Raw genomic sequence first — 27,949 nt, 5'->3', positions numbered from 1 at the left:
TTACAACATAAAGTTCAAACATGATATAGGTTATGATTCTAAACAAAAAAATCACGTGAACAAGCCCTATAACCAATCAAACTAACAAAAAATTTGATAAATCAAACTTTTCAATCACAAAGCTTTTGGATTCATACCAACAACTAAGAAAACACTCATTGGATGTGTTAGGGTATTCAGAAGCCTAGATCCGAGTTGGGATCGTCGGAGAAGGTTTTGAAAAAATCAGTTATTGGTCGGATCTTCAAACTTTGATTAAGTCTGTAATTGTTTGATGTTGTTCGATCATCGAATGTAGGGAACCCTAATGGAGTATTTATGTCACTTAGTCGGTCGGTCGGGTCGGGGAAGATCAATTCAAGTCGAATTTGAAGATCTTTATACTTATCCCTAATTCTATCGAATAGGGTAAGTGGCATTCCTAGCTAGAGGGTTATCGTAGGCGACGACGACGGGGATCATGTGGAAGAAAAATGGAGGGATAAGGTTGTTGGCGAAGAAGGCTTTTGGAAGAAATACCTGGTGATGGTCGCCGACGATCGCTTGTTTTGATCAAGACGACAAGTGAAACAATTCCATTTCGCCTAGGATGCGGGGTTTTGTTGCGTTTTGTTTACATTCAGCGTCTTTAACTAACGGGGTTACTTAATCCTTATAGTTGTTCTGGTGTGGGCGGCTCCACGCGGCTTCGTTGTAGCGGGTTATGTGGGAGCGTCTAGGCTGTTGAATGATGCATGGGAGCTTATCTAATGGTCCAAGTTCTGTAGTAGAAATTTAACAAAATTTTGGACACACTGGATTATCTGATTAATCATATAAAATGGTTATTTGAAATCAATTTTAATCCCTTTTTCACATTTTTCTTCACCAAAAAATTCACAAAAACTATTTTTATCAACCTAATCAAATTATCTTCATATTTTATTTTCAGTATTTTTGGAAATTTTAGTGGATATTTATTTAATAACTTTTTAAGTCATAAATTACACATAATTAATGCATTAAATATAATCAAAAATTTCAACCCTTTAATCTCAACACTATTTTCGAATTTTGGAATATTTTTCTTAATTAGGTTTAATTATCACAATAATTAATCCTTAATTTAGTTTGATTCCTCCCTTAGATTATTTTAAATTTAAAAATTCAAAATATCTTTTTACTATTATTAAAATAATAATAATTTTTTTTTAAATAAGATAAGTCAAATTTTTATGCTTACACATATTATTTAAGTTGCAACTTCTATCTTTGTAGAATAAAATTAATATATTATATAATTTAAATCAATATCTGTAACAAACACTCTCGTTCAATATAAATTAAATATCTGACCGAATTCGAATTTATTTTTAGTTTTCGAATCGAATTTTAAACCAATTCGAATTCCAATACGGTTTTCGGTTTGATTTTTGAGTTGGGGTTTTAACTTGAAAACCAAAACGAAAAAAAATAAATTATGTTTTATTATTTTTTTTAAGTATATATATAATATATATTAAATTAGGTAAGTTGGTCTTCCAAATCCATAAGATTTTAATCTCTACAATTAGCGATAATAAAGGTAAAAAAGTGCATGTATAATTATTATAATAAAGAGTACAATTGTGAGCGTGTTCAATATTGGTCTGAACCGAATATTCGATCGAATTCGAATTTTAATATTCGGTTCGGTTTCCGAATTTGTTTGAAAAACATAAAATTCGAAGAATCCGAATTTAGGAACTCGAATAACCCGAAACCGAATCGATGAACACTCCTAAATTAGTATCTACTAAAACTTGTCTTTCATTTTATTTCGTTTAACAATTTTCACATGATTAATAACTGAAAATGATATTTGTGTAGTTACATTAGAAAATCTTAAATTCTCCATTAAAATCTTTAAAAAAAAAATTTATAATCACTAAAAAAAATCATATATTTATTTTAATATATATATATATATATATATAACTTTTAAACATTCTATTTTATAAATATAATTTATTTAATTTATATTTATAACATTAATATATATTAATATATTATAAAGAACACTAAACTACTGCCTACCCGGGTGGCTCTGCCATTGCATAAATACATTTTTTTTTTTCTTAACCATTTTAGTTATTTTATAACATTCTAGTTATTTTTATTAAATTGGTTAAAACTAAATCGTTGCGTTAATGCGTATAATTCATAATGTTCTTAGTAAATACTAAATTGATAGATATGACTTACGAAATAAATGAAAGACAAGTTTTTAGTAGATACTAATTTAGGAGTGTTCATCGATTCGGTTTCGGGTTATTCGAGTTCCTAAATTCGAATTCTTCGAATTTTTATTTTTTTCAAACAAATTCGGAAACCGAATCGAATATTGAAATTCGATATGACTTACGAAATAAAATGAAAGACAATATTCATAATACATTTTTTAAGTTTAGTTCCATAAAGTCGATGAAGTAGGTTAGGGAGTTAATCGTCTTACTCGAAACCCTACAAACTCGATAATCTATTAGGCCACACGTTGTAATTTTTATTTAATTTTCATGCTTGATAATTTTTTTATTTTCTCTCACATAATATTTGTATCTATATGGTTAACTACTCTAATTATTTTTGTAATTATACATTAATCATATAAAATATTTTTAAAAAAATGTATGACTTATGTTAATTAATAATTGTTTTCTTCTTTCTCTCTAGGCCAACAATCTTTTGATTGGGATATTTTTTATAGGTAAGCTACCAAATAATATTTTCATTTTAATTTTCATGTTACTAGTTATATATACATATTCATTCATGTATTAAAAATAAATAATTGATGGACTGTATATAAATTTGTATAGAAGACTTCAACACTCAATCTTTTTTGCTCGAAGACTTTTCTCAATCCAACCAACCAACCAACATATCTATTGACACACAGTAGTGGAGTATAGCCACAAACTTTTTTGAAAAAATCTTCTTTTTTTAGGACTTGTCCCTTCTATTTTGCCGACTTATCCTATTTTAATTTAATGTGATTTTAGTAAGAATCAAATTTACAAGACATTAAAAGTAGGGCAATTATCTTCTTTTTCTTTCAATCTAGAGTTGCAAAGTCTAAAGTGGGAATTAAATTTATTGAAGATAGTGATGAATACAACTCATTTTCTCTTACACATATGGGTTGTTTGGTTCAATGAGTATTTATAAAATAATAATTGTAGATAAGTTATTTCAATAAAAATAATTTTAAAAGATTAATATTTTTTTTATCACTTAAATAATTGTATAGGACAAAGTAAAGGGCCCGTGACGGAAAGGTGTCGGTCTAAATAGTAGTTGTATAGGACAGTCATTAAAAAAATGATTACAACATTAGCCAAATACCAAACTAAATTATTAACTATTGTTTGCTATCAATTTATTAAGTTTTATATTTTAATCATTAAATAATTAAACACTTTATAGCTTGATAGATTAGAATTTGTAAAAGAACTCATTATTTAAAAAGTAATAATTAATAATGATTTTAAGAATTGATTTCTTTTTAAAAAAAGCATAAAAATTATATTACTATATAATGATATAATAAAATTAATAATTTAAAATAACAAATATTTTAGTATTTTATTACTAAATTAAATAATTTAATAAATTAGTATTAAAATAATATTATTTTTAATCAAATAACTAAAGCATAAAATAGTAGTTTGATAGAAGTATTTTTAAATTATTTTTTTATAATTTTTTTTCAATATCTATCTCATATATGTTCTAACAATTAAATTAATTGTTTCATATATTAAATACTTTTATTTTATTTTATTTTTATTAAAATTTAAATATAAATTTAATATTTAAATTAATTAAAAACTCAAATAATCTATTTATTTTATTAAAACAAATATTTTGAGATAAAAATTAAAAATCAAATTTTTTTTTTTTAAAGTCTATGTATATAAAAATGAAAAAAAAAAGTTAAGAAAAACAACAGTATTTAATAAATTATCGAGCTAATAGATTATTAAAAAAAATGAATAATTTCTGGACAGACTCTATTGTCTATATTGAACTAATCTTTAAAAAATCATAATAATAATATTATGAATGATACGTAACGGACGACTACGATAATTGAAAGTTCGACGATTTTTCTCTAACTTGATAATTTATCAAAAAAATAATTTGAATGGTATGCCAAATATTAAGATATTCCATATGAATCAAGTAGGAGGCTCATGTCAAATTAATATATAACTATTTAATTATATGTAATAAATTATATTATATATAATTAAAATAAATAATAAAAAATAATTCGGTTTTCGGTTTGGTTTTCGAGTTAAAACTCAAACTCGGAAACCAAATCAAAAATCGTATTTAATTTGAATTGATTTAGAATTAGATTCAAAAACAGAAAAGAAAAATTGAATTTGGTTTATTTGAATTGGTGAATTCGAATTCAGTCGGATATTCGGCTCAGACCAAATATTGAACACCCCTAGCCATATCAGTCCCATCAATCTGAACTTATGAGCAACTACCAAAAAATTCGGGTATCATCTAATGAATCCTAATAATACTCCACAAAAGACTTAAATACTAGTCACCCTCGACAATGCAAAAGTAAGTGAGTTGTCGATTAATCTCTATGTGACACATACGACTAACTATAATACAACATTTATTCATGCAAATATCATCCGTTAGATTCTAACGTGAATAACGTTTCATCCAAAAAATAGAATTTTAACCCCTAAAGTTTTTCTAACAAAAATTATATGAAATTATCTTAGTCAACAACTTGTAGCAATGCTACACATAGAAACTATTCATATTTTGTCAACGCATAACGTCTTGGTCAAACGATGACACACTCATACTAAAAGTAAAACTCTATTATGGGACAAACCCTCCAAATCAAAATATATATAAGTATATATAGCAATGGAAACCAACGTACTTTTGACTCTACACCAAACAAATTTTTACTTTACTTTTTTATTAAATTTAAACTTTAAATAATTTTTTTAATAATTTACCCTAAACAAATCATAAATAACTCAACAAATTCCTTAAAATAAACTATAGATCAAACAAGCTGTTAGAGAAATCAAGAAGATAGATTTAGAAAATTGGGGGAAAACTTTATTAGCTCAGGAGGACCATGAATAAAATAAAATGTATAATTGACACCTTCAAGAATATAAATCCACAATCTTTTTATAAAACTCTTTCCCATGAACAAAATGAAGATTCTTAGGAGAGAGAACAAATATGAAGATGTGAGCTGAGCATAACAGTAGGGTACAATCGGCATCACCGGTAGCTATTGCTGACTTCGCTCCAATTCCTCTTTTTTTTTTAGCCCCTTCTCTCTCTCTTTATAGTTTATAATTAGTATATATCTTCTTCTCTCTCTACTGTAAATGTCCTATTACGATTTTCCCCCCATTCCTTCTTCAACAAATGATTAATATACTTGTTCTATTACCCATCAGCTCAGACCAACAAGTGATTCATCTCCCGTTCTTCTCTCTACGACCCGATTTTTATGCCTACTTGTTGACTTTGGAGAAGATCGATGAAGATGATCATCGTGGATTATAACATATTCCTTTTTCAAGGGATTTTACCGATTTCGACTTTTTAGGGCTTCTTCGTTTGAAGTTTCCCTCTCACGGAGGACTTCGTGCAAGCAATCATTATTATTAGGTTTGGCCTTCAACCCTTTTTTTATACTACCTTTTAGCTCTCTCGATCATGTCTGTTTCCTTCCCCTTTTTGTTTTGACCTAACTATTATATCATTAGAGGGAAACTATGTAATCATTCAAACTGTCTGTGGATATGTAAATTAGGTCATTATTTCTTCTTCAACATGTTGCTTCCTTATTATATACAGTCAGTCTTTCTGCAATTGGTAAAGATGAAATTGGAACACTCTTCATTCATTCATCTTTTGGGGATTCTGTTCATGTCTTCTCCTAATTCAGGAATCAGTCATTTTCCATAATGGATGGATTTTTGAACTCACCATTCTGTATTTTGTTGTCATTCCTTTCTTAATTACCACCAGGTGAGTTCAAAACGTATAAAAGAACATGGGTGCTAAAGGCCGACCGATTAACAATAACAATACAGGTTCTCCGAAAGTTGAAGTTGGAGAAATAGACACAAGAGCTCCCTTTCAATCCGTCAAAGATGCCGTCAGTTTATTCGGCGAAGGTGCCTTCTCAGGGGAAAAACCCTCAATTAGGAAGCCTAAACAACCTCAGTCTGCAGAGGTATCTATCTATCTATCTCTTTCTTTGTTTATTCAAACCCCCTTTTTGGGGTAATCTTAATAATGCATTTTTCATACAAACAACAGAGGGTGTTTGCTAAGGAAACACAACTTCACTTAGCTCAGAAAGAGTTGAATAAGCTGCAGGACCAACTAAACAATGCAGAAACCACCAAATCGCAAGCTCTAGTCGAGCTTGAAAAGGCTAAGAGAACTGTCGAAGATTTGACCCAGAAGCTTAAAGCTATCAGCATTTCAAAGGAATCATCTGTAAAGTCCATAGAAGCTTCTAGGGATCAAGCTAGGCAGGTTGAAGAAGCCAACAGCAACTGTGGTGGTTTCGACGGTTTCAAACAAGAGGATTTGGATAACGCGAGAGAGAAATACATGACTGCCACCGCCGAACTCGACAATGCCAAAAAGAGCTACGCCGAATCCGCCAAGACCGCGATTTCCTACTCGAAACGAAAACTGCCGCCGCCAAGACTGTGTCAGAGGCGGAGCTCGCGGTAGAATTGAACGTCGCAAAAGCTAGTGAGATTTCAAACGAAATCACCCATCTTCGTGAATCGTTGGTTCAGGTTAAGCTCGCCACTTCCCATTCGCTCGAAGAGCAAGAGAAGATCTTTGCGGAAAAGGATGTCCGTAAGCAAAATTATAAAGCTTCTATCGAAGAGTCGGCCAAGAAATTAACTTCCTTGAAGAACGAGTATGATCCTGAACTTGCTAAAGGTTTAGAATCACGGTTGGCTCTTACTCTAACCGAGATTGGATCTCTGCAAGAGGAAATTGAGAAAGCTAAAGATGCAGATGTTACGTCCGTGAAAGAGGGTAACGTCGGAGCTCGACGATGCGAAGGAGTCTCTCTATAAAGTTGTGGAAGAGGAAACCTCGTTGAGAAATTTAATGGAATCACTTAAGATTGAACTGGAGAATGTTAAGAAAGAACATTCCGAGATCCAACAGAAGGAAGGCGAAACCGAAAACATTGCAGACGGTTTACAGGAGAAACTAATTGCGGCTAAATTGGAGCTCGAGGCAGCTCTTGCGGAAGAATCCAAAGTTAAAGGTGTTTCGGAAGAAATGATTTCCACGCTCAATCAGCTAACGTCGGAGAGTGTGACTATGAGGCGCGAGGCGGAAGAAATGAAGAGGAAAGCGGAAGAGCTTCGTTTGGAGTCAGAAGCGACGAGAGTTAAATTAGAAGAACGGAAAGCGAACTATCGGTTGCGTTGGCAGAAACCGAGGGAAGCGAAAGCAGCGGAGGGAAGAGCTCTGGATGAGATAAGGACATTGTCGGAGCAAGCGAGGTGCGGCTTCGCGCGTCCACATCTGAATCGGGGGCGCAGATAACGATTTCGAAAGAGGAATTCGAATCTTTGAGCGGGAAAGCAAAAACGGAGGAATGGGACAGGCTGACGGAGATGAGAGTGGCGGCTGCGATGGCTCAAGTGGAGGCGGTGAAGGCGAGCGAGAACGAAGCAGTTCAGAAGTTGGAGATGATGGCGAAAGAGATTGAAGAGACGAAAATGTTGACTAATGAGGCCTTGAAGAAGGTGGAAATGGCCGAGGCGGCCAAGAAGGCGGTGGAGGGAGAGCTTAGAAGGTGGAGAGAACGCGAGCAGAAGAAAGCAGCGGAGGCTGCGTCTAGAATTCTGGCTGAAACAGCTATTGTGTCTTCGCCCAAATTGTCTCCCCAACCACAGCCACAGCAAGCTGTGGTTGTGGTGGCAGCAGGAGGAGGAAAGAAAAAGAAGAATTTGGAGAAGTCGAAAACATCAGTTACCAATAAAGTGCTTGTTTCTAATCTAACTGGCGTGTTTTATAGGAAGAAGAAGCAAGTAGAAAGTGGATCTCCATCTTTTCTGCCCGGTGAGAACAACCCAATCTGATCATCAATCGAAGCTCCTCTGGTTTTCCTTTTGCCCTTTTGTTTTTGTAAAATTGACAGGCTGAGTTTGAGACTTTTGTGTGCATAGGATTGGAGACTCTTCTTCTTTTTTGTCTACTTGCCTTGTAAAGCTGGTGTGTTGCTTGTTTTGCCCCCCTTGTCTTATAAAGTTGTATGTAAAAGTTTACCAACCTTCTTCATTGGTTCATTCAAATGTCTGTCTTCAAATCCTTGGGAGATGCTATGCAGGTGCTTCAATCATAATCATCCAACTGAGTAGTAAGTACAACACATTTTATAAACCAATTGTCTGGGATGCTGACCAACCCTGTAGGGGCTTCCACAACCCAAACCGGCAAGGTGGCAATCAAACTGCCCTTATATATTTTTAACTTACACAACTGCCATTTATAAGTTATTTTGGGATACTTGACATGTAATCAATCCCATTAGACTCTTGAGAGTAGACACCTTCCCTCCTTTTATTCAATCAAACATTAATCCTTAGCCATTTTTGTCTTCTTCAAGATATGTTCACTTGAGAAAATCGAGTCTGATGCCCAATCCTCTGAAACTCCGACTCTATCACTTTGGCAATCTTTTTATCGTCCGGGTCAGGTTCTGGGAACTCCACTTTAACCGACCCTTCCTTGATGCTTGAATTCGTGAGCACAGCTTGACGCTTAATATACTCATACAGCTGCTGATGGAAGGCGTGATCAAATGCGAAACAATTATCAGCGCCATATCGTGAAGATCCAGACCCTTCCTTTTTACAAAAATGCGGGAGAGAATTGTAATCCATTATCTGCATGCGCCTCATTAAGTTGAATCAGCAATCAAATCTTAGCAATGCAAGCATATTTCTTTTCCTATACCCATTTTCTAATTAGAATCAATGCCTATTATGTTGCATAAGCTGTCATGATGCAACATCTATCAAATTTGACTAATGAACAAGGCATATGATTCTCCATTAGAATCCAATTCTTTTTACACCATCTTTTTCTTTCACAATTTGAAAAACTAATCTTCCGTTATTCTCCAAGAAACAATTATTGGTTTTGTTTATGTATCTGGATCCGTATCCAAATACATAAAAAAAATTCTAGACAAATAGATTCCAATTGGAATCTGGAGAACAGAATTCGCTTAAAAAAGAAGGCTTTTGAATGTACCTACCTTCAACAAATCAGATGTTCCAAAGCCATGCAGAACCTGGACTTTTTTTCTTGTTCTTTCTTGCAGAAGTGGCTTCACAACCTATAAAAGAGTGAAAGTTTGTGAGGTTTTCTTGACATGTATAAATCTTAAATCAATAAAATACAGGCAAACCTTCCAGCATGCTGAAAATATGTATGGTGCGTTTACAATATAGTATGTCTCTGTCTTCTCTGGATAATTCAGGTCATCAATGCTAGAGATAACTGTCAACAACTGAAAGGAAATGTAAAGGTGAGCATAGGAGTGTTACAAGAAATTAAATCTCCAAAACAAACATGTCCAGGCTTGGTAATAAACCGAAGTTGTTAATACCTTAATCTGGTTTAGGGCTGAAAGCTTTAAACCAGTCATATCCAGAATCTTAATGCAGGAGCCAATATATCGTCCAAATTTATTCATTCCGGATGGCTATGAGAGACAAGAGATGTTAGTGCATAATTATACCAATATTCTCGACTCATTTCGATAAAGGCATACTCACCAAGATAACACGATCCCTATATTCATTCATTTGAATGTGTGATTGAACATAATGTTGCACCTAAAAGGGAAGAAGACATTAAATTCCAAATAAATCTACATAAACAATGTTGTTTCCCATCAATAAATGGTAATGGAATTCGTCGATCAAAATTGGGAAATTTGCATAGCTTCATTTCAAGACATTAAACAATGATCTAGACATATCAGATGAGATTCGTGTAATTTAACCAAGCCTTACAGATGCTTTGTCGTATGTGCTAAGCCCTACACCAACAGCAATTACAGGAAATCCCTGGACAAGTTACAAAAATGGAGAAATGAAAAAGATTCAACCAATCAGCTTATTAGTTTTATGGGCTAGTTATTACTGATAATGTTATGACATATACAAGAGTTTTAGTTTAAAAGAGGTAGAACCAGTTTCAACATGGGTTCATGCAAAACAGAGCATCTTGATCTTTCAAATGAACATACAAAAACAACTGGAGATAGACTATGATGCTGGCGGTAAAGAAATCATACAATAAACACTAGTCACCTGCTTAGAGTAACCTGACATTCCCATAAGCTGAGAATCACGTACAGCTCTGTACAATTCAGTAGGAACAATGGGTTTCTGCATGATATTAAGTGCAAATTAGCTACAACATTTAGTTTCCTAAAATTGGCCAGTCTGTTGTATATATTAGAAAGAATCATACGAGACTAGAAATATATCATTATTTGAAGCAAATGATTCGTACAAACCAACTCCTTTCAGTAATTTTCTTTACAAACTAACTACTTTAACAGCCTCTATTCAAAAGCATCACGTAGTTCAATAATGCAAGTTATTTCATGGATAAGTCTTTGAAATTTAGGTAATACTCTCTCAAAATTAGGTGAGTGCTAGAAGGAAATGGAAAAGATAACAGAGGTATGAAAAAATAAAGAAAAACTCACAGCCAATATATTATCAACCTCACTTTGTATTCTCCAGTTTAAACAATCAAGCAGCTGTTATGAAATAAGACAAAAAGAAAGACCGTGAATAGGTTAATTAATTATCCAAGTGTTAGTTAGTTTGAAGACAAATTCACACTGACCATTTTGTACGCTTTAGTGACATTTCCATCTCTTGCTTGAAGAAAACGCTTTATAGTTTCCAATGGATATCCTTGATGCATGTTCTACAAAATCAGTATAACATTCCATGTATTGTTTAGTAAATTATAAATATCATACATCAAAATAAGTATCGGACTATCGGGAGTATCGTATTTTGGAAGCTCGAAATCCAGATACGATAAACAAGTAAGCAGCAGCCAATTGCAGAGAGATTTAGCAGAAATCTCACGATTACGATAAACTTGTTATGCGCATTCTACAAATCGATGTATGAAATTGGATATAGACTCCTAAAAACAAGGATAGTAGCTAAATTCACGTAGCAAACACAGAAATTACATAATATAAAGGTGTTGTAAGCATTTCTCCTTCGGCAAACATTTAACTATCAGCTTCAGAGAATCGGAAGCAGTAAATTAAGGATTCATCTCATACAGCATATCCGTCAAGTAAATTAAGGCGCGAAGTAGCGATGTGCGTGTGTACCGGTGATATACAAAAAAAAAAGATAGAGAATGAAACCTTGAAAGTGTTCTTCTGTTGCTCGTCGACTGCAAGAACAAAGGAAGGATGTATCGAAATTTGAACAACATTAATTAGAGTAGCTTGAAGAATCAACAATACTGATAAATACTATTATGATCTATTACAGAATCTACTTACCTTCTTCTTCCATTAGCTTGTATAACTGCTTAATCATGTTTTCATTGATCGTCTCCATTCTCTCTCTCAAGCTCAATCGCTCAGAACAGATTCGAACGCAGATTTGAAGATGTTAGAGAGAGAAGGCATGTAGTGTGCGGTTGTGGGTTCAACTGAAAAATGGGAGTACTAACTTTTTCTTTCTTTTTTTCAAAAGTTATTTGGTTAAATATTATATTTAATTTTAGATTATATGTTTTTTTCAACAATTTAATAACTTAATTTATTAATTAAAATTATTTTTATAAAATTTATATTTTTAATTAAGTTATGATTTTTTTTCAAATAATCGCCCATCAAACTAGATCCAAGGAGGAGAATCATTAGAATGTATTGGAACACACTTTTCTTTTTTTTTTTGCTTGCTTCTCACGTTGGTCCAGGGAATTTTGGGGAAAAAAACAATTGTTTATTTTATTGGGAAAAATACAATAGTAAGTTTTTTTATGCTTGATTTAAGATTATTCTCTGTTTCTCTACAAATATTTTATAATAAAATGTTTTAATATTATGGTGAATAAACTAATTAATGAACGGATTAGTAAAATAGGATAAATTAATTTAAATAATTTGTTTTAGATGATTTGAAATACTCTTTTTTGGACTGGCCTGCCTGTGGTCCTATAAGGGAAGCTTATTATATGGGCAAAAAGGTGACTTGCAAGTTTATTTTATTTTCTTTTTATAACCTAGTTTTTATGTTTGAAAACATTTTCTCTTTTTTTTTACTTTAAAATGATTGTTTCATAACTAATGTTTTATAATAGACTAAGTAATATAGTGGTTTAAGATAATTAGAAACAAAACATTATTATTGGCTAATACTTTTTTCAAATAATACACAAACTTTAATATAATGACCTTAACTGAGGTCTTCGACTCTTAATTTATGTCTGCTCCTTATGTACCCTCTTAATGGGAAGAGTATAATGTAATTTTTTTTTAAAGGAAAAATTACATTTAAGCCCCTCTCCTTGTGAGAGGGAGTATCCATAATTGGAGGAGAAGACTTTAACCCAACCTATAATATTGACCATGTTTGAAAACACTTATTAGAGTTAGTGTTGGAGTGAAGTTAGAGTTAAACAACAAATATTATTAAATTTATTAATATATACATAATTAAAATATATTTTAGAACATTATTTTTAAAAAAATATAATCTTTAAGTAAGTTAATTAAAAAAAAATCGTCCAAATCCAACCCATGGACAAACCAAACAGGTCAAACATATCTAAGGATTTTGTTAATTTTTTTAAAATTTTAATGACGTGAAATGAAGATTTCTTACCATAATTTAGTAAATAAAATGTGAGAGTTATAGAGAAAAGTTGAATACTCATATTTTATGCTATAATTAGAATATTTTTTTAATTTAGATATAGTAAATTAATAAATTGAGGAGTTAAAGTTTGTCTGGAAAATGATAAAAAAGTGATGGCATCCCACGTGCTTAGCCTAAAAAGAAAGGAATTTATGACGTAACACATTTATAAAATAAAATCCTCTTTATTAGAAGAGTATATGATTATATAAAAGTATTCTATAATAACGATGATATTAAATGATTTAGAACTTAAAAACACACTTAATAAAAGCAAACTTAGGCTTATTTAAAATCTACTTTATAAACCAATAAAAATAAGGTTATTTTAGACCCAAAAAAAATTAATGATTTACTAAGAAGTTATTAATCCTGCATTAAAGGAAGATGGCAATCTTTTTCACTATTAACCTTTTTACTCCATCCTCAGCAGTTGATCACAAATTCACAATAACTGGTGAAGTTAATAATAATAATAATAGTATTGTTAATCACATTGAAGACAGAAAGAAAGGGTAAAAAAATTGTGTATTTCCTACTAGACAGCATTTATAGTATGATTTACATCTGCAGTTTCTTCACTTTCATCAGTGCTCTTCGGTTTTGAAGAAGACGACGAACTGTCGCTTTTATCCCGAGGCTCTTTCATATTTAGAGACGTGTAAATCGATGTCCCACAAAGTGCTGTAACTGCCCCGCAAATGCTCACTACTCCAGGGTCCGAATCGAAAATACAATATCCACCTAGTAGAATCACACAAGTTTTGAATTGTCCTAATACCACATGAGAAGTAGCTGAAGTAGCCCTGAAAAACAAAAATAGCCCATTATCATTATCAAATAGATCAACCAAACCAAACCAAACCAAACCAAATTTCCACTCACCCAAGAGCCAATGCACCAGACCACTGTAAAAGGAAACCAAGGAGAGCCGATATGATAATCGCAGTTGAGTTGTTTAAATCCCATTTAAACGATAATACACCTGGTGGATCCAACCAAGGCATTAACGCAACCAAGAAGAAGATCGTGATAGGTGTAGTCTTCCACATCAACCTATTATTATTATGTTTGATCAATAACTCTTTCAACGAAACAGGCAAAAAAAAGAAGAAATTCAACTATAGCTACTCACGCGAGAGCAGTCCAGTTGCCCTGTTGTTGAAGACTAGACCAAAGAATCTTATTTACAGCACTAGGAACTATCCAAGCAAAAGCTATACAAGCACCAAATATATTGAATTCTAAGTCTGTCACAGTTGCAACTGCTACTCCTATCGATAGCAAAATCAGAGCAATAATCTGCATTTATTAAAAAGCCCGATTCATTAACAACAACTACAACAACCAAAGAAGAAGAAGAAGACCTGTTAAAAATGTATTCTCAGAACACAACACGCAAATCTAACCTTATGAAAGGAAATAGATTTTCTGAAAAGAATGAACTCTGCAAAGACAATAGTGGGAGTGACTGCAATCTTGGACATTTGATAGAAACCGACGCTACAAGTGAAACAAAACAAAATGTCAACAATCCCAATCTCAAACAGTTAAGTATCTGAGAAAACGAACCAACCTGTTATGTTTAAGACTTGCATTTGCAAGGCCAGAGGCAAAAGCCATGACTGCGCCCAAAGCAAAGAGGGAAGAAAAAGGGGTAGATTTGGAAGGAGGTGAGGCAGGAAGAAAAGAAAACGCCTTAAAAATGGCGAGTAGAATATAAGCTGAGGTATAGTGAATTAGTGTTAGAAAGATCGGGAAATTAAATCCAACTTTGCTCATAACCTGCATAATAGGAGAAGAAAAGACTCTTTAAATATCAAATTTCCAGTAATAGACATGGGAAAACAAATAAGGAAGGGTGACAGAGAAGAATTACAGACTAATTTGTTAGCCATGATGATTCCAACAGCAACCATGAAATTAAAGGTCATAGCAACAACTGGACCGCAAAACCGTTGTTGTTGACGTTTAGCGCCTTCTGAAGTTTTAAGCTCGCTGTAAAGAGCTCCTCGAAGCTCTTCCAATGCTCTACCTGAGATTTACAAAGCCAATTTCATTCATAACAGAACATTCTTCAATTACAATGCTTATTCCCTAACTATCAACGCATTTTATAGCTGTGAAACCTCATAAACAACCTAAAATAGACTGTTCTACTACCATTCCTTTCACCAGAGAGCAACAAACACAACTAATCGAATAATATGCTAATTAACTCAAAAATCCATAACCTACATGCAATAGCGAGATGGAATCATACAAGTCATGTAAATTAAAACTGGATTTGATAATTATTAAGCTCTGAAAAGAACTGTGAGACAAAAATTGAATATAACTATACTCAAGAAAGCACAGTTATCTTGAATAACAAGATAAGTGTTAAGATTCCATGGAAGAGAAGGAACATTACAGAGATCTGGCCTGGTATACATTAAGAATCAAAGTGAGATTTTAGAGAAAGAGAAGAGTAGTACTAGATACACCTCCTCCATTTATCGAAGGAAGAAGAGATGTTTGCTTCAACTTGCTCGCCGGAAAATGTCTCCGATCCCTGGACCGTTCAATCATCGGAAAATCGCCAGGACGGACAAAAATTTCTCACTCACTTGTAAACTTTAGCAACAGTAATTTCAAACTCCCTTTTTAGTAATGCTTTCCACTTTCAACCGCAATTATCGGAATTTTTTAAAAGGAAATTGTTTTGTTTGGGCCAAAATAAATACCCAGCCCATTTCATATTCCATCTCATTTGGGCCTCAATAAACCCATATCTAATATATAAATATATAAAAACACACAAATTCTGCATGTTATTACGGGTCGTTTCTGTTAAATAAAACCCTTATCTACAATTTTAAATAAAATAAATTAAATTATAGTTTAATAATCACTAGATATAATTAATAGTTATAGGGTCAAACATTATTAAAGATAAGTTTAGTATTAATTAAACATATTATTTAATTACAAAAATCATGCAAATAACCTTAAACTCAATCTACATTCCCTATAGAGAGAGAATAATTAACAAGTCAAACAAAATCCTTAACCATAATCAATGTGATTTACATATATAGTAATTACATACCTAAAAAAAAAAATTGAGTCTTTTTTATTCTCATGAGATCAATGAATCAAACCCATTAATTAATTCATCATGATTCAACTTTCAATACAAAAACTTGGATCAAACCATGATCAAAATATAGAGTAATTAAGAATGAAGATGAAGATTGATCAGCTATTTATAGTAAGAAATTATAATTAACCTTAAGATCTACAAATTAAGATCATATGATATCATGGTTGTTATGACAATATTACCATGAACATGATAAAAGAAGATGAAGAAGAAGAAAGACCTGCTTCGCCGGCATCACTGTCTTTACGTTTGATGAATCTTCTGATATTCTTTCCCAAAAAAGAATTGAAAAAACCCATTACTTTCCAGCCCAAAAACATCCGTTTTGATCTTCAAGAACCCTAAATCTCTTTAAAAACCAATTTATATATATAAATTTGAGATTATAGACTTATTGAGATTGAGAACGGAGATCGCAACCAGAGATTAATAATATATATATAAATTTATGTATATATAGAGAGAGAAAGTTGAGAGAGAATGAAAAATCAAAAGATAAGTTGAGTGTAAAATAATCTAGCAAAAAAACCTTAATTAATTAAATAATTAAACTAATTAAAATAAATTAAAGGGTTTCGAGGACTGCTATAATTACTCAACTGTTTACTTGGTCTGCCATAATACGGCCGAACGATACGCTTAATTGGCGCCCAGATCTCGTGACATCTGGCATTCAAATAAATAAAAATCTTTTATTTGGCTTTTTTTTCTTTTAATAAGGTTGGGACAAATTAAAAACATTATTAAACTAATATCTTTTTTTTAATCATATTATTATTAGCTTTATAGTACCAAATGGAGATTATTAATTAAATTATTTATATACATGCTTTATATATTTTATATATACTACTTTGGTTTGTCATATTCATTAAAGATTAAAGATAGTATTATTAAAAAGGAAGATCCATATTATTAGATATTACTATATATATAAATATAAACAAGGAAATTAAAGTTGTTTTTTATTGTTCTAACATTACTATTTATGTGATTGGCTAGTTAACCATGGTCCAATATTAGTTACTATAATTCTTGTTTAATAATTGTAGTTTAAAATAAGAATATTATAATAATAATTGCTCAAATAAGAAGTCATCATGAGTCTATATAATAAAATGATATATGAGATTTGATTAAATAATCGAACATTTTGTATGTTTGTAGTTGATTTTGTTTGATTGATTGATTACTTAATTAATTTAGTAAATTATTGTTATTAGAGTTTATAAGATTGGGTATTCACAAAAAAAACTTTCTAAATTAACCATTACTAGAACATTTTAGTCCTTTGCAATTGCCACAAACCGCTTGTATTTTATTATTTATAAAATATTTTTCACACAAATTAAATGAAATGAAAAAATATACACTATAATGTGAAATAGTAATCCAAATTTTCTGAAAAACAATTTTTTACCACACAAAAGAAAACTTTAAAAATGAATCTTCATTAATGTGCAAGATATTATACAAAAATATCCAATTTTAAATAGAGTAGTTTATATAGTTAGAATCATCAAATTATATAAACTTACACGTGTAAACATTAATAAAAAAAAATAAGATAGAATGATCAATAATATTAAAGGATTAAAGGAAATTTGGCAAGATAAAAGCCATTCATAGATTTAAAGAAAAAGATGAATAGTTTAATATACCATTGATTTACTTTAAGGCAAGGGATATTATTATTAGTTACTAGTATATTTCTTCTCATGATCACTTTTTTATTATGATTCAATAATAGTTTAGCAGTAGTATTTGACTTCAACAGATAGTATGTTTTTTTCTTTCTTTCTAGAAAAATATTTATTAATTATTCATTTTCATACTTAAAGATACCAAAAGAATACATTTACACTTAGTTAATTTGTAAAGCGCATTTGCTGTTTAGCGAGGAAATCTTGCGTCAACGAGAATCATGATCAAAATTCTCATTATTTTATTGATGAATGATATTCAGGTGATGAAAAAGTGTTTAGAGGGATGGGTAAGAAATAACCATAAATAAATATGAAAGATTCAACCCGAAAAAAAAAAATTACAATCTATAATATATCACCTATAGTGAACTAAAAACACTAACCAAAACAGAGCAGTTATATCATGAGATACACTCACAGTAAGCTATTTTATTTGATTCATATTGTGTTTTTGATGTTAAGATTTATTTAGTAGTTCAAGTATTAAGCCACTTATACTAAATTAAGTTTGATAATTTGTGCTTCTATAATAATATATTTAGAATTTATTAAAAAATGTATAAATATATTTAAAAAATGCTTAGGATAACAGTTGGTGATCATAATTCGTTACAAGAATATGTGTTTCAATGAAAACAAAAATTATTATTCTTAAACATGAGTTGTGAACCAATATACAATGGTTGAGATGTCATTTTTTATTATTAAAAAAACAGAAAAAATTAAAATTTGATGAGCCACACCTTAATATTTCTATAGTATAGAATGTGATATTGATAGATGCTACAAAAGTAAGAAATATGACTCTCATTCCCCCCAACAAGCCTTTAATAAAAGTCCACTTTCAAAGGCCCAAACCTGCCCATTACCATTTTAAGCTCTTTCATAGTTACTTTTACTTTTTTTTCAACCAAAAATTTATTTCCATTATCAAATTTTACAAAGTAGTAAAAACAGCTGAAACTATTAAGTTGTTGAAAGTAAAGTCACAAGTAGATATAAAGATGGTTGGTTTAAGATTGAACAAAACTAATCCCCTAATCTCATTCCCAAAATTTAAAATTATTGGACATATGAATTGATGGACCCCATATTTTAGATATTTTCATTGTCATTCCATTGTCATGCTTATTTAAAACCATACAAACCATAAATATAGCTCAATTTGTAATACTTTAAAAGTCAATGTCTCCAATAATATCCATGCTAAGGCAATGACATTCATCCTCTATTTATTAAGACTTACTTGGATCTTTATTCAAATATGAAGTTGAATTCAAATAAAATATATTTTAAAATACTTTTAAAGTTAATATATATTGTGATTTTGATTAATTATTGGAAAAGTTAGCACGATTCATTATCATAATGACTCAAAATTTAAATAAAAACATTCTTAATAGTGATAAAGATATCCTATGTAAGACTATTTCCACTTTAACTAACTATCATAAATTATATTGGCTTGGAAACCATATTTTTTTTTGAAAAATTGACTTATCGTCATTTTATTAAAAAAATTAAAAAGGAAAAAAAACGGACATAATTTCGTCTATCTTTCTAACAACCTAGAAAGATAGAACCAAAGTTCAAAAGAAAAACAAACAATCCAAATAATAAGTCCATGACTTTTATAAGTGAATTACAAAAACCAAACACATTAAACTCTTATCTCGCTTTAATTTTTTAAAAGAAGTGACTTTTCGTATGATATCTTCCAATTCCGACAAAGATTCCATTCGCGTTCGCCTTTGGGGATCCTCCTTCATGTCCTCATAAGTGCACCGCAATAAAAGACAATATCATTCAAACTTGGTCAACACTTCGACGCACTCTCCGAACACCCGTGCGTTTATTTCTGCTCAAATATGATACACGATAGAGGTAAAGCCGCTCTTAAAAACGTTTGCTGGAATTTGTTGTCTTAGTTCTATCTTGGACAGCAACTATATCGCCTCCCACGCCTCCGGAAAGCTCGAAATAGACATCGCCGAAGTGAACTTATTCCACACATGCATTGTAACGGATAACCCCCGAGTACGTGATCAATCGTCTCCACATTTCATCCCAAAGTAAGCAACTAGCATCCAGAATGTCCATGTAGCTTGAATTTGATCCTGAGTGCTAAGTATTCTATGAAAACCAACCAAAGAATGAAACGATGCCTCATGATGACTTTAGAAGATCAAACAAGAGTTGCTCAATTAACAACTTGACCTCGTTCCCTTATGACATTCTAAATTTTGTTAGACTTAACTTTACATCCTCTTCGACATTGTCTACAAATGAACATCAGTCCTATCGTTCAATTGGATACCACTTAAATGATCAAATACTCTTCTTCCCTCCGAGTCCGCCTAATAATAGAAGAGGAGTGATAGGGAAGGGAATTTGATAGAGAGAGAATGAGAGAGGGAATGATGTGTCATCACATCATGACTGGAAAAATGATATAGGTTGAGGAAAGAGATAAGAAAGAGAAATTTGTTATTTTCCGACAAATCAGATTGCGCCACGTAATTCTCTTAAAAAATTCTCTCCCAAATTCTCTCCCCCAATCAATTCTCATAATAGAATTCAAAAGCTCACCGTGTATATTTTTAACCGTGGCAGCCGCACGTCTCTCCTAATCCTCATCCTCAGAACTCTTCTCTATCAATAAGTGGTCGGCTCTCAAATCACGGATCATGCCAAAAGAGAGTACATCGTCCATCCCCGAGTCAAATGTCAAAGATTGAAGCAACGCTGTTTTCAATTTCAGATGTCATCCTTCACTTTGCTTGTCCATATATTATGTTCGTTTTTCATGAACCTCGAGTGAACCCATTTAAACCACAACGAGTGTTGGAAACAATATTAATCATAGGCAAAAAAGTGATTTCAAATGAACTTTATTATTCATAATTTAGCTTATTTGAAATTTTTATCTCTAGTTGAAATTGAGTTTGAACCTATTCAACTCAAATATATTTAAATGAGCATATCTTAATAATAATTTTTATTGTAGCATATATATGACATACTTTCTTTGTATTAAAGGGTACTGTTCCAAACTTTGCTAATGAAAATATATAAGCTTGTAAATTAGGAATGATTACAAAAATTGCATTACTTTTTTTGTCATTTGTTTCTGAAGATTGGTTAAATATGCAAAGTAGAAAAAAATTGATAATGAATTAAATTAAGTATAAGTAGCTAAAGTGATAAAATTTTATTTAAGAAATGAATTTTATTTAAGAAATGAATGATCTCTGTTGAATTTCTATTAAAACTTATATTAAAGTATATTTAAACTTAATTATATATATTTTTTTTAATAAAATTTCAATTTAAACTTAGACATCTCGGTTGGATTTGGGTTATTTAAACCAAAAAAACATAATTTTACTCACTTTAATTTATTATATTATTTAAATCATTAACTAAAATATTTTAAATTATTATTTCATTTAATCACTATATATTAATACCTTTTAAAATCTATTTACCAAAAGAATCTAACCTCCTCAAAATTATTCTTATTTTTTATAAATAACCAAATTATTAAATAAGGGTGTTTCAATATTTGGTTAGAACTCTGTTTTCGAATTGAACTGATTCGAATTCAAATACAGTTTTCGGTTTGGTTTAAACTCGAAAACCAAACTAAAAATCAAATTTATTTTTATTACTTATTTTAATTATATATTATATAATTTATTACATATAATAACCTTCGGATACAAACCTTGCAATTAAGCTTTTGGGTGGCCATAGCAAGTGATGGGCGCTTGATCACCTCTCTCCTTACCTCTCCTTTGCTTCTCTTGTTTCCTTTTACGCAACTTTTCGTGCTTTTGAAAAAAGAGTTCACTAAACCTCAAGACCAAGGAAAAAACCTGATATTCGGCAAGGTAAAGATAGAGCTCCACACATAGTTTTTAGTTCAGCGCAAGGCTAGCTCTCATATATATTATTCTTTATATGCTTTCTGCCTGCCTTTAGGGGACCTTGTGATTCATCTCGCGTCCTATCTACACACTTACTTGTCTCGTTCCGAGTGCTAGGACCAACAAAATCCGAATAATTATACCAATAAGATCTTAACCAGCCATTTAGTTTGGACTTCCCAAAAAAAAGGAACTGTTGCACCCTCTTCCTGCAGGATCCGAAGGATCACCCCCAAACTTTTGCTTTCATAGCGTTCTTCTAACATCTCTATTAGACGTTCACTTTCAAATAATTATATACTAAATTACAATGATCCTCCTATCTCGAATGTTTTTATTCATCCCAATAAATCACTAATCCCTCATCTCTTTTTCAGTCCTTCTAGTAGTGGACACCTTATCTTCATAGTCATTCTTGCCTAGCTGGTCCTTCTATTCATCCACCACATCTCTAAAATCTCTAACTAGCTATTTTAACCAAATAATATATATAAGCAGTCGCCAACAATATTTTTACTTCCATCGTCCAACTGCAACTGCGGTTGAAAATAGTCAATTTTTTTTTTTTTTTTTTTATAATTTTAGATTTTTAGTAAATAAGATATTTAGTTTGATAACAAAATAAAATAAAATGAATTATATTCGAATTCGAACCGAAAATTCGAAAATCAGTTTGTTTTAATAGAATTTATTCGAATTCGGTTCAGTTTTAAATTAATTAAAAAAATCGAAAAAAACCAAACCTAAGAACTCATATAACCCAGAACCAAATTGATGAACCCGGCATTAATGCAATTTTTTAAGGAAGAATCCAATAAACTATTATAAGTTTATAACAAATAAAATTATTCCTTTTAAAAAAAGAAGAGAATTGTGGGCCGTTCCGAAGAACTTCCTAATGGACATAACCCATTTCATATACTCACTTGTTTGTGGGCTCAAACAAGCCCACATATAAAAAAAATACAGTTTTAGCTGGCAAAAAAGGGAAGGTCTGGTTTCCGAACTCAGGTTCTAGAGAGAGAGAGAGGACGAGGAAGGAGAAGATGCCGCTGACTACGACGATGATTGGAGCACTACTGGGTGTAGGTACCCAGATGTATTCAAACGCCCTTCGCAAACTTCCTTACATGAGACGTAATAATCTTCATCACTTTTCATTACATTTCCAGATCCCGTATCTTCTTTTCTTTACATATCTGTCGTTTTCAATTTTCAGATCCATGGGAACATGTAGTAGGCATGGGATTGGGAGTGCTTTTTGCCAACCAGCTAGTCAAATGGGACGGCAAGCTTCAAGAAGACTTGGACAAGATGCTCGATAAGGCTAAGGCTGCTAATGAACGCCGATACTTCAGTTAGTCTCTCATTTCCCTTAACATTTGCATTCATCATTCGAATGTTTAGGAATTTAGAGAATTCATTTTGCTTCAGGGATGATGAATGAACACTGGATGTTAGGTTCTAAAATTGACTTTTTTTTTTCATTTAATAGTTTTTTTAATATAGATAACTATTCACTGAGAAGATGAATTTTTAGTGAATTGTAAGTCTTTGTTGGTGCATTTAATAGAGATTGAAGCAATGCTGAGGTTGTTTGACAAAGAAAGAATGTCGTAGGATTTTGTGCTAAGAAGTTCGATTTTAGAGAACTATTATAACCATGGAATATGACATGAAATCTATTTAGGTCATGTTAGGTGTTGAACCCACTTAGGGAAGCTCAAGTTGTAAAAGTCTTGAACTATAAGAGGCTAAGTTTTTGGGTTCGATACCAACTAAGGAAACCTTGATTGGAACTTTGGTTGTATTACTTGACTTTGTTTCTAGTTGAATTTATTGTATCCTCAACAGTCCCCAGCTTGTGGCCCAAAATGAAGTCAACCTTTGGGTGGTTTATGTCATTATGTTAGACCAGACGAAGTGGCTGCTAAATCAAAACAAATAATGTTTACTTTATTCTTAGAATAACCAAAACTAGACCCTTTAATAAGGCTATGTTGCTGAATCAAATAATAGAGATAATAGAACTGACAAAGAATTTACTTGGAAAAAAGGATGCATAGCTGGTGTTTTGGGTAGACATGAAAAATCTCTTATATTCTTTTGCAGAAAACAAAAAATTGTCATAATGCATCATATCATGCATTTATTCCATTATACAATGTTAGTCACTAGCAACAAATTACACTCGGGTAACAGAAAAACTGCTTCAGCGTGATACAGAACCATGTTGTGTGTAGTTTAGGGCAGTGCATATACTTCTGCTTCTTGTACTGCCACTGCTAATTCTGAAGATCAATTTTGAGTGTTCACATATTTGTACATTTTGAGATTCTCTTCTCTCATTTAGCCAACCCAATTAGTCATCTTCATTTGACCAATGGCTTTGAACTGATATTGATGGAGGAACCCAATTTTCTACTAAATCCTGGACCCTGGTAATCTATATCAATCAGTTGGATTTGCTTATCGAATGAGGTTAATTCATTCCTTCCAGATTTTGATGGTAAATTAGCTTGCCTCAATTCAACAGGATTTCTTACAGAGTTTGGAATTGGCTACAACTCTTTCTTGTTTTTTATAGGAGTAACAACAGAAAACTCTGTTGAACATCAATTGGGGTCTTTGGTTTATTTGGAGCCATTCGAATTCTTAAGATTGAAATATCAATGCTATATAAGATCTTCGGATATAAGATCTTCCTTCATTTATGAACTAAAGAATCTGTTGAGTGAGAAATTAGTAGGGTAGATGAGAAATTTGAGATTTAAGTAAACTACTTGATTCTCTGATTTAAATTACGTCTATGGTGACATAAATCCATGACACGAATCTAACCTCCAAAATAAGCTTGCTAATTAACCAATTCTACTCTTAACAGACAAGTTAGTTTGAGTAGCATAACATGAGTGCAAGACCCTGATACATTTAGGGTAAAATGGTAGAAAATATAATTAGGATTTTGCAGATATGGAGTTATATATGAGAAATGAAGATGGATATATTAGCTATAACTATATATAATACTGCTACTAATCGCAATTTCTCCATAATTTTGATTGTGACTTAACCTTATTCTTTAGTCCAATAATGGCCAAGGTTGAGTTGAATATTTGTGATTCATCCTTTATAATTATTGAGTGGCTGAATACAGATAGGCCCAATATTCTTTTGTTCTGGTCCAAACTTCACCAAATGGGCCATTATTGACAGACCAAATAGTCACCCATGTAATTCTGGTTTGTTACTTTTCCGCCTAGATGCCTCCATGAATCTCAGTTTAGTAGTCCCACTTGGTTCCAGATGTCCTCTAAAATAAATAGACCCTTGCCTTGCCTTTTCTGTTTGTGTGGCTACCAGCTATTTGATACCCCAAAAATAGATTTTAATAGCGTGCCTGGGGTGAATCACAAATATTCAACTCATTCTTGCGATTGCACCTGTTATCGCTTCCTTGACGACAAGGAATATCTTATGGGGATGGTTTGGTACATGTTAGGTTTTCAATTTAGGGTTTTAAGTGTAATAAGCGGGTCTTGTTAGTTAGGCTTTGTCAGTAGGCTTTGTTTTTAATATTTAGTTAATTAGTAGCGGTATTATATATAGTTATAGCTAGGTATTGTGAACTGTATGTATGAAAAATCTGATGTAATTTTTATTTCTCTCCTCCAACTATTTGACCTCCAAATGATAGACACTTATAAAGATACTAACCACATTGCTACATTATGTACAATCATTGCTTTTAAGCATTCCTTGGGAATGTTGTTTTTACACAAAATCTCTAAGGCCTGACATTTAAGGTATCATCAGCAGTCCTTTCTCCAGAGTCATCAGTTTTTGTTATTTTGTTAAATCCCTATATTCTTGTATTGTCATAGCTATATAAATGCAATGTTTTTGTTTATTTTTGGGTTGTATCCTTTCAAAATGTTAATTGTTTTGAGCTGGTTTTCTACTAAATCTGTTGTGCAGATGAGGATGAGGATTAAGAATCTGGCATTGTGGACGTGTCGACATGAGATTAGCCTGCTAAAAGTCTTTTTATATAAATTGTTTGATGCATTTCTTATGTTTTGGATAATAATATCAGGACAGACATTCCAAAATAATTGGCCTTGTCATCTTTCTACCAAAAAGACTTACCTGAAGGCATACAGGATTTGTAAATTTTTGATATTTGATATTTGAATGTTGATTATGGTGGTCAATAGCCCCAAAGGTATTCTCAATTAATGATGGTTAATATCAAAGAATTTGTGATTGTTTGAGAAATGACTTGTGATTTGATGCATCTCTGTAAAGGGTTTCTGTTTTTTTGTTATAGCCAATGATGAGGAAACAACAATATGATAATCCAGTAATTTGAACTGAAATCTAGGTCTCTGTATTATTAGTAGACCTGAATTTGGTTGCCAAGAAGAAATTGAAAGCCAGATATATTTCTTCAGTGTTTTTTTAATATTTTTTTATTAAATTGTACAGCAGTTAGGGATCTGTTTCGAGTTTCTGGTCTGTATGGAGTTATTAATGATGGTTGATTTTGCGGATGTGATGATTAGTTTTATTCAATTTCTCATTCTTGAGTACAAAAATTATGTACCAAACATCTCTTAAAAGTATTTTTATATATAAATAAAATAAAAAATAAGAAAGAATGATATTTAATTATGTTGAGTTATTTGATTAAGTTAATTTATATTAAATATAAGAAATAATATTTGAAGTAATTACTTTCTTTTCATTTTAAAAAGCTGGTATGGTTTAAATTCTATAATTTATTATAAAAAATAATAATATTAAAATTAACAAATATTTCTAAAAGAATTTATTTGAACAAATAATTACTTTATTTCATCTACAAATTCATACAATTATAAAAAAATAAACAAATGGTAAATTAAAAATATTAGAGTTTTATTTTTAAATTTTAGAATGGTAAAATTATAAAAATAAACATTCTTGCCTAAAAGAAGCCCAGGAGAAGATAAAGCCCAGTTATTGAAATTGGGCTTAACAAATTATAACCTGCTTCATTTTATGAGTATTGGACAATTTTACCCCCTTCCCTAATCTCTGTTCTTCGTTGTTCTCATCGGCGACAGGATCCAGGTTTAACTTTGGTGTCTACTGGCGCTTCTTCGGCGGAGGTTAGCTTCTGAATCTTTATTTCATTTTTCTTTTATCTAGATCGATCGCATTTTCTTAGTCTTCCTAAAGCTGCATACACTTATTTGAAATGATTTAGTAGAAAATGGCATTGATTGATTTAGACAAGCCGATTCATCATAAGCAACTAGGTTTAGCCAGTTAGGTAGAAAGCAATCTATGCCGATATAGCATCATCTGCATTAGGGTTATGGTTGCTTTGATGTTTGTTCTTCCTTGTAATCATTCTTTATCTCCATTCCAGATGTATTGATGTGTTATTTGCTGATGATAATTGAAACAGGAAGCATCATTATGAGCTTGGGAAGATTGAAAAATGTGTTGGCAGAAGCTGCCATTAAAGGTGTTACTGAAGCAAGAGCAAAGATATTTGGCCATGTATTGAATCCAACTGGACAAGTATCCCCTCACAAGATCTTACGCAAGAAGCTTTTCGGTGAAAAGATTGCTCAATGGTACCCACATGATATCAGAACAGATGATCCTCTCTACATGGCTCAACAACAGCAAGAGTTTGTTTTCTTCCTTTTTAAATTCAACTTGAAACCCTAATTGCAAACGAAGATTGTTGTTTAGGTTTTATGGAAACAATCATCAAGTGTTTGTTTGAATTGATCCCAGAATGGGGATGATGGATACCAAGAATTGGGTTTTTTATTCTTAGTTAGTATTATTAGGAGCTTTCAGTACTGGATTTGGTAACTTTTTGTTCTTTCTATTGTAATTCTCCAGACGTTTATCAAAGCTTGAAATGTTGAAGCGACGTGGAAAAGGACCGCCAAAGAAAGGTCAAGGAAAGCGTTCAAAACGCAAATGATCGACTTGAGCAACTGATGTGGTAATTATATCCCAATGCCTGTCAATGTTTTCAGTTTTTGTCTTTCTGATAATCAGAAATTGACCTTAATTTGGGCTTACATTTTGTTATAGAGAATGTTTTATCTTTGTTTTCGCAATTGAGGTTAAGAATTGACAATAATAATCTACTGTCTTAACCGTCCTTAG

The 27,949-nt window shown here is 31.7% G+C and overlaps 5 protein-coding genes across 7 annotated transcripts; 3 read left to right on the top strand and 2 right to left on the bottom strand.

Annotated features, from left to right (window-relative positions):
• The first annotated feature begins 6,079 nt into the window (after positions 1-6,079).
• On the top strand, positions 6,080-8,360 carry LOC124940561 (WEB family protein At5g55860-like). Its single transcript, XM_047481084.1, is given in 5 exon segments — positions 6,080-6,262; positions 6,349-6,679; positions 6,682-7,085; positions 7,087-7,576; positions 7,579-8,360. Coding segments are annotated over 5 exon segments (1,983 nt in total). The 3' UTR covers positions 8,154-8,360.
• On the bottom strand, positions 6,316-11,796 carry LOC124940562 (phosphatidylinositol/phosphatidylcholine transfer protein SFH2-like). Of its 2 annotated transcripts, XM_047481085.1 has the most exons (11): positions 11,630-11,793; positions 11,489-11,517; positions 10,945-11,028; positions 10,802-10,855; positions 10,398-10,475; positions 10,098-10,151; positions 9,858-9,917; positions 9,689-9,784; positions 9,488-9,589; positions 9,335-9,415; positions 6,316-8,960 (listed from the first exon to the last, which is right to left on the bottom strand). In XM_047481085.1, exons 1-11 carry the CDS (start codon positions 11,685-11,687, stop codon positions 8,676-8,678), a joined length of 981 nt encoding a protein of 326 aa, XP_047337041.1. In that variant the 5' UTR covers positions 11,688-11,793; the 3' UTR covers positions 6,316-8,675. The 2 variants fall into 2 exon arrangements, with proteins under 2 accessions (XP_047337041.1, XP_047337042.1); XM_047481086.1 differs by lacking the exon at positions 10,802-10,855 and having other exon boundaries at positions 11,630-11,796.
• Positions 11,797-13,428: 1,632 nt separating this feature from the next.
• On the bottom strand, positions 13,429-16,521 carry LOC124938236 (nucleotide-sugar uncharacterized transporter 2). Of its 2 annotated transcripts, none has more exons than XM_047478642.1 (7): positions 16,358-16,521; positions 14,876-15,027; positions 14,569-14,777; positions 14,402-14,495; positions 14,128-14,294; positions 13,878-14,048; positions 13,429-13,798 (listed from the first exon to the last, which is right to left on the bottom strand). In XM_047478642.1, the coding sequence occupies exons 1-7, from the start codon at positions 16,455-16,457 to the stop codon at positions 13,531-13,533; spliced, it is 1,161 nt and encodes a 386-aa protein (XP_047334598.1). In that variant the 5' UTR covers positions 16,458-16,521; the 3' UTR covers positions 13,429-13,530. The 2 variants fall into 2 exon arrangements, with proteins under 2 accessions (XP_047334598.1, XP_047334600.1); XM_047478644.1 differs by lacking the exon at positions 16,358-16,521 and adding an exon at positions 15,470-15,643.
• Positions 16,522-22,758: 6,237 nt separating this feature from the next.
• Positions 22,759-26,069, top strand: LOC124937504. Its single transcript, XM_047477769.1, has 3 exons — positions 22,759-22,909; positions 22,992-23,129; positions 25,751-26,069. Exons 1-3 carry the CDS (start codon positions 22,819-22,821, stop codon positions 25,765-25,767), a joined length of 246 nt encoding a protein of 81 aa, XP_047333725.1. The 5' UTR covers positions 22,759-22,818; the 3' UTR covers positions 25,768-26,069.
• A 763-nt stretch (positions 26,070-26,832) lies between these two features.
• LOC124938490 lies at positions 26,833-27,887 on the top strand. Its single transcript, XM_047478931.1, has 3 exons — positions 26,833-26,925; positions 27,228-27,456; positions 27,677-27,887. Exons 2-3 carry the CDS (start codon positions 27,239-27,241, stop codon positions 27,759-27,761), a joined length of 303 nt encoding a protein of 100 aa, XP_047334887.1. The 5' UTR covers positions 26,833-26,925; positions 27,228-27,238; the 3' UTR covers positions 27,762-27,887.
• The last annotated feature ends 62 nt before the right edge of the window (positions 27,888-27,949 follow it).

Source organism: Impatiens glandulifera, chromosome 5, assembly GCF_907164915.1.
Source record: "Impatiens glandulifera chromosome 5, dImpGla2.1, whole genome shotgun sequence".
Taxonomy (NCBI): domain Eukaryota; kingdom Viridiplantae; phylum Streptophyta; class Magnoliopsida; order Ericales; family Balsaminaceae; genus Impatiens; species Impatiens glandulifera.
This window is presented reverse-complemented; position numbering and strand designations above follow the sequence as displayed.